The 12,290-nt window shown below is 34.7% G+C and overlaps 1 protein-coding gene across 1 annotated transcript in view; it reads right to left on the bottom strand.

The window, feature by feature from the left end:
- The window catches only part of LOC123714014 (tubulointerstitial nephritis antigen-like), a 43,453-nt gene that overhangs the window by 18,343 nt on the left and 12,820 nt on the right, over positions 1-12,290 (bottom strand). The window contains exon 3 of the mRNA XM_045668007.1: positions 12,014-12,194. Coding sequence (XP_045523963.1) covers positions 12,014-12,194 — 181 coding nt within the window. The remainder of the gene's footprint in view (positions 1-12,013; positions 12,195-12,290) is intronic.

Genomic DNA, 12,290 nt, shown 5'->3' with positions numbered 1-12,290 from the left:
TACTATATTATGCCCGTTGTAGAAGGCATTCATATAAGCGTTGACATACCTATATGTTTTTTTTAAATTCAAACCTACCTTTTTTGTACATACCAACATATACTAATCCTAATATGGTATAGCTATGGTACCCCCTAGAGAATTTTTACTGGAATAAAAACCTAAGTACGAAATGAAACAATAAATTGCCTCAGAGTTCAAAGAATAAATAAAAATACTCAAAATGGTCCAGCCGTCTTCAATTTATGAGAAATTTGCGATTAATTTTATTTATAACTAACGTGTTAATTGTTAATCACAACACAAATATACAGTATAATTATTGTAATCAATATACTACATAATAATAATTAAAAATTGATAAATATCAAATTAAAAAAAAGTTTGCTCCCTGTTGCAGTGTAATGCATATATTGCGTGTTTGTAATAAATTGACAATCTGACCGAGTGGTTTAATTTTTGCGAGACATGAAAGCATGTAAGTAAGAGTAACGACAAAATGGCGCCGGCGCCGATCAAGATTTTATCGCGAATACCAAAAGTTATGCTTAAATTAAAAAGGTTCGTAAGGCCCGATGCGATAATTCCAAAAATCATTTTTGTTTTTACATTAATAAAGTATAATATATGACAAATGCAGCAGATAAATTTACTAGTCCGGTGTTAAGGTGAAGGTCTCCATTTGATTGTTTCAGATTTTCTATATATCTTTTTTTGAAAATTTTCATACTGTGTTTCGTTAACAATTTCCTAGTAATTACTTCCTAAAACCTATCAGTTAAGTTTCTTAAGTGAACAAATTATTAATGGTCACATACACATTAACATTCTCGTTCCTTATTCATTCCCAAGGTCCCAATCAGCATGCTTGGACTCCACACTTGGACTTCAGGCAGCTCTCATTCGGAATCGCGAATATAACTGTATCAACACTACTTATCCAGGGCTTGACGTACTGTTTAGTGCCTATCTGACACATAATTCGCTGTTTTGCTGGTAATATTTATTGTTTTAATATTTTGTAACTTAAATATTTTAATTGTCCTATAAAGAAAATAAAGCTTGCATCATATTATGTTTCGAACTAATACATAAATAAAAAAATTATATTAATTCTAAATGTTATGTATTCAATATGGGGTATTGCGTAAGAATGTTAGAAAGTCTGTACTAGACTGTATATAATGTTATTTCATTGCAGCATTCGGCGTATATAACCATTATATATTTAACCTCAAACTATGTACTTAATTAGAATATATATATTCACGTCTTTTTTGTTTTAACAGCCGAAAAAATATTGTATAATTTAACTAATTAAGTATAATGGAGACCTTTGTAGCGGATTAGTTTTGATATATTACCTTACCTTTTACATCTCTTAGTAGAAAATAAATTTACATGCTTTCATCGGACGTCGAGGCAGAACAGAATTTCACCCGTATCACCTCGATGTCCGTCGTTCCGTAACTAAGCTATGTTTAAGACACTGTAGTATTTTGTAAACCAAAACCGTGATGTTAAGTGATACTGCCGCCCATGGACACTTGAATTGCCAGAGGGCTCGCAAGTGTGTTGCCTTTTAAGAATTGGGTCTTTTCTTGAAAGACCCTAAGTCGAATTGGTTCAAAAATACTTAAGGGGCCAGGTGTCTTTAAAATCGCTTACTTGTAGAGCGACGGACATCGAGGTGATACGGGTGAAATTTCGTATTCTGCCTCGACGTCCGATGAGAGCTAGTAAATTTAGTTTCTCCTAAGAGATTTAAAACACAAGGTTATATATTAAAACTATTCCGCTACAAAGGGTTTCCATTATACGTAATTAGTTAAATTATACAATATTTTTTCGGCCTTTATAATAAACAAGACATGAATATTAATATTCTAATTAAGTACATAGTTTGAGGTTAAATATATAATGGCATACGCCGCATGCTGTAGGCTATGGAATAATAATACAGTATATTATCTCTACAATGTGTCGAGATGATACGGATCCAACTTCGCATTCTGCCCCGACATCCGATGAAAGTGTCGTAATCCAATAATATTTTTTATTAACTAAAGATGTTTAGGCTAAGCAAATAGTGCATTGCTACTTGAATAATAAACCAATCGAACATAGCGATGGGCCGGAATTATCGATTACGTAACTCATTTTTTATCGTAACGTTCAATTGACATTCGGTGACGTCAATGTCCACGGCCATTAAGGCATCTGTATAAAAACCTTCCTACAGTTAGATTTACAAAAACTATTAACGAGACGTTAATAGATTTTTCATAGCTATTTATACAAAAACCACTTGACTACGCGTGACTGGTTGAATAAGATCTTTTTTTTTATATTGTTGCATAGATTTAGACCATGGATTGACGCAAGCAAAACCCAATTTAAATAAAATAATAATCTGGGTGGTGAAAATCTGGATTGAAACAGGCAAGAGGAAACGATTTTTTTGTACCCAGGTTCCTGTTTGCAACCATGGTTAATAAACCAATATTTGATATGATTTGATAGATTTTGTTCATGTGACTACACAATCATGATAGTCTCTATGGAGGACCAGATGAAATGTGCTCATGAATCACGATAATTTTAGCTCACTTTCACATCAGTTAGTAGAGACCTTACAGGATTCACCAAGAAAGAAATCGGCTATAGCTATTTATTATTATTATTATAATCACTATAAAGACAAATAAGTTTGAAAAAAGTAAAAAAATCTTGACAGAAAAACATTTTTGTCATGCGATGGTGTCGTCAGTCACAGAGAAGGTTAAACATTAATGTTTATTACACGTGATTCAAATTTCGACGCACAAATTTCAAAGTCGAAGGAAAACCATTGTTATTCTTAACACGTAAAGAATATCTTAAGCTTTAATACACTTCATTGAATATTTATTTAAGTAAGCCGAGTCAAAAACAAAAGTGAGTAAGTGGCCTAGTGGCTTCAGCGTGTGACTCTCATCCCTGAGTCAGCAATGGACTTTCTATGTGCACATTTTATATTCGCTCGAACGGTGAAGGAAAACATCCTGAGGAAACCGGATAGCCTTAGAGACAAAATGTCGATCTGTCAGGTACAGGTCTAATCATCTACTAGTCTATTAGATTGACAAATGAAGAGACAGATACAGACATCTGTCATACAGACCTAAAAAGGTTGTGGCGGCAGTGTTTTATTTTTATTTTTTAAAAAACAAAAGTGAACGTATTCGAAATCGTCTTATTTATCGTGTGCTTTAAACAAAACACTGTCGTCCTTGTCGCCTACTTTCTTTTAACAACAATTTATTACGACGATCTACTTTCAGTGAGTTTATCTTGAGCCCAATTTAAGTCAAAAATCTTCACGAGATAATTAAATATTTTAAGAGTGAAAATCTGTATAAATCGGTCTTGTTAAAAAGGCATAGTAACAAGTTTAAATCTTATGCAACTTTCTTAAAAATAATTCGTCATGTTTGGATTGTTTTAGGCATTGCAACAAATACTTATATTACTTTTTTTTTATAAAATGGGGCAAAACATCAAGAGAGAGTGATCAATTCCAGGGCTCGCAAGTCGGTTGCCAGTTTAAAGAATTGGTTGAAGGACCCTTAGTCGAATTGGTTCGGAAATACTTGTGGGCTGCTGGTTCCACATAGTGCTGGTGATAACTTCCTTCTTTATTATTTCGCCAGTATAACGTAAATATGGGAAAAAACGTTTTAAAAAATTACTAGAAATTAAAACTATAAAAACATACAAAAGATTATAAGAAAATGTACACCGAATGAAAAGTCTGCGTAGGAGTAGAATATACGTGTCATCTCACGAATCAAATATAGAGACTTTCGTTCGTTCTTATTACTGTAAAAACATTATACGAAAATTACAATTTATTTATTAAAGTTGACCACTTCATATATAATAAATACTATATCTACATAATATATTACAAGCTATCTTTAAAAAAAAACAGAATTATGGTAACCATAAATGTTAATCATAAAGCAAAAATATTAACTTACAGATTAATACTTTTAGATTTTAGTTATTTTGCTAACAATAAGCAAAAAAATTACAACAAAAATAGAGAATTAGGTATAGGATAGGCACTTAACAATGTTTTTTAAAAAAGCAAGTAACTTTAAGATGTTTTTAATACGTTTAAAGGACACACAAGACGTAAGCCGTAAAATGTTTGCTGATAATTTTTTTCTGCCTAACAAAAATTGATGTACTTTAATGATGAATAACTTTGATAATTAGATAAATAAAACCCCCTAGCATCGATATAATAGGAACATCCCTATAACATTTACAAATGGCGAACCGCCAGTGTTATTGACTGTATATCGACCACCTGGCACTTTAAATATAGCTATTGTGTCACGATCGCTCCCTTGAATGAGCCATACTCAAACAATTTGTCACTGAACCAGTATTTCTAAAGGTAGCGTCATCACATGACGCAGATCCTGAGTGGCCACGGGTCTCTTCGACGCACAGATTAAAGCCAGGGGTGCGACTGTGACGAAAGAAGAGCCAGCATGCTTTCTGGAACTCGATACTGGCATGAGTGTATCCCGGGATGGGCTATCCGACTTGAACACAAATCGTAAAAAACAATCTACAGGGACAACAAGCACACTGGACCTAAGTTTAAGCAAAGTCCCTTTTTAGGAAAGGAGAGATTTGACACTCCTCTTGGCCACAGGGGCCTGTTCGCGAGCCTGATAGCCTACTATGTAAGGATCCTATGTATTCAATACGAACGTTTCATGCAGTGGTGCAATCACGAGACTAGCGCAATGTGTATTTGTAATTCCTTTTAAGTATAAACCTGTGTGAAGGTTCCCAGGTCTTCTAGAACAAACTAAATACTTAATTCGTGAGTGTGTGGGTTCAATGAGTGGATGTGTGTGTAAGGTAATACATGTAGCTAAGCTCTAAGCGTAAGGTGTGTTCAGAAGGCAGTCCTTTTACAGCTTTTTTTTTAATTATTGTGAACGGGAAGTGGTTGTTCATATGTAATTTATTGTAGATGTACTCTATGAATATTGCGTCTGGACACTACGTGAAAACAAAAGACAATAGAAGATATTTTGTTATGATTTTGATTTCTTTTCATTTCTTTTGATTTCGTTCTCACAGTTGCCACAGTAAAAGTGCATGCTCATATTACACCGTCCCAACTCCCTCCTATAGAGATGAAACGTCTGGTTTATTCTTTATTTCATGACAGGAACCTGCTTTAATATGTGATGAGCAGAAAGAGTTGCGTTAGAGACATTCTATATGAGTAATGCTAGATTTTCTCCACCACTTGATAAATGTCAATGTAATTTTAGGACCATTTTTATAAGCTAACCTGAATAAATGATTTGATACGACATTGTTATCATTATATTTCAAACGCTTCATTTCGCAGTTCCTTTCAGTCACGACTATAACATTCACCCGACCTAATAACTAAGCAACTGACATAGCTCGCGTATTCAAGGTACTACTTATAAACGTTCTATAGGACTTTCTTAATGTCAATGCTGATAAAACCCTACCAATGAAAACCTGACGGATGCCTTCAGCTCGCCAGAGCGGAGACAGATAACAGCGGAGCCTCATCCTTACCCCCAAACGCGAATGTTACACACCGTACTCCTCCGATGCAGTAATGTTTTTTTAAGTAATAGGCGGCAAACGGACAGTAGGACACCTGATATTAAGTGATGTGGACATGGCCATTCTCAATACTAAAACGATCGCGAGTGCGTTGCCGGCCTTTTAAGATTTTTTTAAAATAATACGGGCAAGAGGCTCATCTGATGTTAAGTGATACCCCGCCCATAGACATTGTCAGAGGGCAGGAAGTGCGTTGCCGGCCTTTTCAAATAATAAGAATTTCATTTTTTTTATTTTCGTAGGGCAGACGAGCGAAAGCACAGCGTCGCTCGTTTCCATTCTAGCGGAGCGCTCTGCTATATCCCGGATACCCCGCCCATAGAAATTGTCAGAGGGCAGTAAGTGCGTTGCCGGCCTTTTCAAAGAATAAGAATTTCATTTTTTTTATTTTCGTAGGGCAGACGAGCGAAAGCACAGCGTCGCTCGTTTCCATTCTAGCGGAGCGCTCTGCTATATCCCGGATACCCCGCCCATAGAAATTGTCAGAGGGCAGTAAGTGCGTTGCCGGCCTTTTCAAAGAATAAGAATTTCATTTTTTTTATTTTCGTAGGGCAGACGAGCGAAAGCACAGCGTCGCTCGTTTCCATTCTAGCGGAGCGCTCTGCGTTATCTTTTTGAGTCATGATGCCTCATAGCTTTGAAGGCATTCCTCTTATTATTTGGTGGTATGTGGCTAACAGTGGTATTTATGTTGATATATACTTTAATATATTTAAACGACATTGCCTGCACTTTTTCAATCATCACGACCTTCAGCTGCTTTGTACCAATTGTACCAATTTATCGTTCCAAGAAATTGAAAGAATTGGCAAATGATTGACTACGATTGTTCGAACGAACGTTTCTTATCTGTAAAATTCTTATTATCTTTATTTTTTCCTGCTTTTAAAAAGAAATCTACTTAGTTGAATTACTTAGTTGAATGTATATTTTTTATTGATTTTTGTTTTCGTAAATGTTTGAGCCTTTTGCATACATTATGGCCATCTTTGGCTATATTATTAGTATAATTGTTTTTTGTTATATATAATTTATGATAGCTTTAGGAGCAGGAAATAAATAAAGATACTCTTGGCTACGGTCCCTACTGAGTAAAATTTACTGAACCTGAACTGAATTTTTTTAATGCGAATTTCTAAATAATTATATATTCTTAAATTGCGTTTATATTGTGTCAGATTTCAAAATACATAAAAAGTTTGACTATTTCATGAAGCTGACAAAAAGCTGAAGATGGCTTCAAATAAAAAGGTCGTAGCGCCACTGAAACTTAAAACGTAATGATCAATAAAATTAATACATTATTATTTTAAACATATTGAACGAAGTGACCCCTAAAACGAAGGATTCATATACATTTGTATAAATGCCATAGACTCCAAACAGAGCAACGAAAAAAAAACACTTATTAAAATTTGGGCATTTCAAATACGCTTGGAAAATTAAATTTTGTCTTTCTAATCTTGGTTACAAAAACGATTTGACTAATTTAAGCTAGACAATTCACGATCCGACAAACCGACCTCAGCTATATTCATAAGTCTTTTTAAAAATAAAGGACTGAAATTCCAAGGAGATACCAATGTTTTGTAGAACCTTTGTTCTAAATTCAAATGTATACACGTCCACTGTGTTTTTTTGGTGTCACCTTGAACAGTTTTTGCATATTACAAACAAAATGTAACGTTTTGTTTATAATTTGTGTTATTTCTTTAGATTTAGAACTAATCTTGTGAGTATTAAAGGTACACTGCCACCGGGACTAAATATTTTTTTTCTAATAATATTTTAATTTAGTAAATTAATTTATTGGCGCCACTCACGCGTGCAAATCAAACAATTAACAAATTTTCTATCAATATACCTTGTTTGTACGCTGAGTTCACAAGAGTTGCCTTCTATATTGCTATTTATAAGATTGAGGTATATAAATATATATTTTTTAATGATTTTTATGGAGGATAATTGGTTTGGGTATGATCTTAACGTTCTATCGAATTAGTAGTAACTGTTAAGGTGACGTGAGGTTGGTAACATAGAAGGCCAACTTCTATGTTACCAACCACGATCAGTTTCTCCAAGTTCTCATTGCCTCTGCGCATTGTATGCCCGAAATAAGATAACATTCGCTGTCAGAATATGGTAGACAGATGAGTCCGTTTGTGGAGTTGCGTCAGGAATCAGGATCGATGGTCCACGGTAAACGAAATAACAATTTTTAAATTTTTATTGTCCATTATTGAAATGTTTCCCTTTAAATGTTGTGCACACTCGTCATTTTTTTGTGTTTTTGTGTTCTCTGTATGTGTTTGTATGTTTCGTTCGTTTGACTTTATAAAAATTAATAAAACATAATTAAAGCGGTGAGAATGAAACAAAATCATCAAATTCGTTAATAGCTTAAGAGCTCGAAGCGATTTTTTATTATCTTGTTCCCATTTATCAAAGGTTAACTTTAATTAATATGAAAATCCGTCCAACGACAATTTTTAAAATGTATTATTTATTTATTCGCAAATTTAAGTGGTATTTATATTACACTAACTGTGCTTTGCGGTTCCACTCGCATAATTCGGTATAGCACGATGTTCTATAGCCTTAGGCTTTTGTTTGTTTATTGGTTTTTGTTCTTTGCATGTACAGAAATATTGACGAATTCCAATAAAAACGAGGGAGACAAGCTTTTCTCTATAAATTCTCTATAAAGCTTTCTCGCTATGCGCCCTTGACTTGCGAACTGGTAGTAAATGTAAAATTAGAATCATTTTAACATCTTTTCTGTTGACGTTCGTAAGTGTACTTGGTTAACTATATGAATAAAGTTATTTTGGGTTTGACTTTGAAATAGACATTTAAATGCTTTTGTATGTGGATTTGGATACCTTGTATACAATTGTACTTCGCTCTATTGTCAATAGTTTTGTCGCAGCATATAAGAATATTTATTATTTCACAGCTTGGGTTACACCTAATTCCATACAAAACCCTAACTTTTTTGACAATATTCTATAGGCCATCTTCATCAACGATAACGTAGGGTTTTGATGGTTTGATTGAGATGGTTGGATATAAGTCTGGGTCCCTTGGGTTGAATGCCTTAGCGAATCCCGAGGGCGCGGCTGTGCCATAGAGCAGAGCCCTTTGAATCTATACCTACCACAGTCCCTGCGTGAAACTCGACATACATGGCGTGTGCGCATAATCAATTCATTAAAGAAAAAGTCCAGTACCTTCGGAGTCTAATTAACACTCATTTAAATCTCTCTTTATAATATTAGTATAGATAAAGTATGTTCATCTCATTAGCTGTTACGTTTATATTATTTATGCTTTAAAAGATTAAATATAGGTTTGTAAATAATAAAACTTTAAATCTGTATTTGCGAAATGAAGGCATGATACCCTGCTGCGTTGTTTGAATTATAATAATGTGAGAGCCGGAAACAAAAGCGTGGGTTATCCTGTTAAGTTGAGAAACGAAAACCCAGATTACCTATTATTAATTACTGGAATATAAGCCGAAAGGTACCATACTAGATACTAGGTGGATTTATTATTGGTTTCTGATTCAATCCTAATTAATTTACTGGAAGTCTTTAGACCATCGTTTCTCAAATGGAGGGTCCCGACCTTTGGGGGGGTTCGTGTTTGTTTTACAAGTTGGTCGCAGTCTGATGCAAAATAATAAATACAAACTACATATAGGTACTAAAGATTCGTTTATTAACTCACGTCTACTAACCTCACTTGGTTGGAAGGTGTGTGTCGGAAGAAGAAAGAGAGGACGATCACTAGAAACTTGGCAGAATTGGACAATTGCCGCGAGGAATAGAATTAAGTGAAAGAACTTGAAGGTGGCCTTCTCACCGTCGGAGGTCGAGTATCAGTGACCCTTGACTACGGACAGTGTTTAAAGGAGTTCGGAATAATACCTGCAGCTGAGTTTCATCAGACGTCGAGGGATACGAAATGTTCAGTATTTCGACGTATGTTGCTGAGCGTTTTTTAAGACAGTTCTTGCCACGTACTATGTGGAATCAGCTGCCCACGGAAGTATTTCCGAACTTTTGAAAGACTGTCCCTTCATGAAAGCGTTCCAATTCTTATACGGCCAGGACTTGCGAGCCTTTTGGCTTTGCAAGAGTCAATTTTTTTTAAGGTTTTAAAGAGATCTATGGCAGCTATTGAAGATTAGCTTTTTAACCACTCTGAAGACTGTTATTTATAGTTTTTTTCATTTATTTATCACGTCTAAATTGTTCCATACCCCATACAGGACGTAAAAGCTTCTAATCTATCATTGGATAAATACTACAATAGCAATGAGCTATCAGCATCAAATATATATACAACAGAGAGTACAGATGACAGATGGTCTAGAGCAGTAACCGAATGGACGGGTCCGAAAGGAAAAAGGAACAAAGGAAGACCAATAGAGCGATGGGCCGACGGGATCGAGAGGGTAGCTGGTAGAAATTGGATGACGATGGCAAAAAATAAATTAGGGTGGAAAAAGTTGGAGGAGGCCTTCTCCCGGACAGGGGCCGCATCTTAGTAAAACTATAAATTTTTATTAAACGTACGTCGAAGATGTGGAATAAAGGCTTATTATTATATATACAACTACAACTTTAATACAGACGCAAAGTTACAAAGAAATTCGGCGCTGGCGCACTATCATTAAGCAATTTACACTAAAAATTATAACCTCTAAGAAACTTATTAGAAACAGCTAATTCTCGCTAATAATAGACGCGCCAGCTTAATTAAGACCTTGATAAACGTTTTGTTAATTGACCGATTTGTTTTCGAGGACTTTACGATTTAATCACAGACTAAACTTGAAACATCCCTTAACTGTGTTAATTGTGTTTGACCTTCTCTATGCTGGACTAGGAAGTATGCAACAAAAACAGGGAAAGAAACCAATGAAGCATCTGAATGAATGAGGCTGAATTCTGTATCTGTTTCATGATCATTTGTCAAGTGGGGTATGGGCCTGAGACATGACGACTTTTAGGTGTATTCCTTAACCGTTCGAGCGAATGTGCACAGATGAAAATCCATTGGCCGGGGCTCGCGCCTACGACCTCAGAGATGAGAGATGCACGCTGAAGCTAATAGGCTAAATCTGCTCCAAAAATAATCACAAAAGCAATAGTAACAACAATTTCTGCGTTTATCCACTGCTCAGTTTCCGGCCTAAATACAGTTTAAAAATTATACACCTTTTGTATGGCAATCAATCTCTATAATAATTTACCAGAAACATTAAAAGATCTTTCTAGAGTTTTTAAAAATCAACTTAATGTTGTACATTTGGAAAAAATATTATTCGGTTAATAATTATTTGCGTGAAACATTATATAGTGATATTTTATCACTACAAAAAATAATTGATATGATTAATGTAAAATGTAACATTCCTTTAAAGACAAATTTACACGCCATTGTGTGGCAGAATATTTACAATAACATTTTTGTACCATATTCTTCCGATAGATTATTATTATTATTACAATATATATAAAGAAAATTCCTGGTCGTTTGTATCGAAAATGGCTAAACCGGTTTGGCCAATGATCTTGAATTATTTGTGGAAGTTCAGGAAAGGTTTAATCGTTAAAAACAAATTGCTATGATCGCTATTTACATCCTTCGTTTTTCTTTATGTATTCCCGTTTTAAGTTTTTTGAGGTGTTTCTATTAAATGTTGTAAATTAAGACCTTCTGACGTATGACTTTTGAATGTCTAAAATACTCGTATACGTGTATATAGTCGTATAAAGACCGAAACAGTTTTTGTACGGTTTTCGTGAATACAGATAGGTTTTAAGACTTCGCAATAAGTGTTCCCGAAATACACCAACCATACATATACCAGATGAATGGCATTGCTTGGCCGAAACGAAAACTTTTTTTAAGAGTTTGTTTGTTAATATTTTTTTCCCTAATATGTCTTATTAACGTCAACGATTATTTTGTTATTTATAAACGCTGACGTTTTCACTTGCATTTCTACTACCCCCCTTGCCCCAGGCTACATTTGAAATTATTATTATCGCTACATTCGTTCAACCTATCAACTCGAGTAAAATATTTATGTCTTCTAAACAAAGATCTAAGGGCAGGAGCGATTAATCTTATTTTTTGAGACCAAAGACAACTCAAATGTAGGTCATTGCAACTATTATTCACTTGAAGGAATTTTAATATGACAGTGGACGTGTTGGTAATTGCTCAAGATTATCTATTTGTATATTGTATTGTATCGCGATATATTTGTATCAACCGTAGTGTTTAGTTTTATTTGTATAAATAAGTTGCAAGCTCATACCAGGTATTACAGTTGTCTGTCCTCTTATCCCCAGGGAAGAACTGCCGATTGCGATATTCACACGGCTGGATGAGGAAGCCAGGGTCTGGTTGGATGCCCAGGCAGACCTCTTCATAGTCTGGACAGCAGTCGTCATGGGCGCGTGTGCGGTTGCAGAATTCATCGCAGTAGCATAGCGTATCTGACAGGAATATTTTAAATTTGTAATTTTGACTTTCAAATAGGGTTCAAATAGGCCTTATTGAAATAAATGATTTGACTTTTAGTTTAAGTTTAA

Source organism: Pieris brassicae, chromosome 9 (genome assembly GCF_905147105.1).
Source record: "Pieris brassicae chromosome 9, ilPieBrab1.1, whole genome shotgun sequence".
In the NCBI taxonomy this organism is placed as follows: domain Eukaryota; kingdom Metazoa; phylum Arthropoda; class Insecta; order Lepidoptera; family Pieridae; genus Pieris; species Pieris brassicae.
This window is presented reverse-complemented; position numbering and strand designations above follow the sequence as displayed.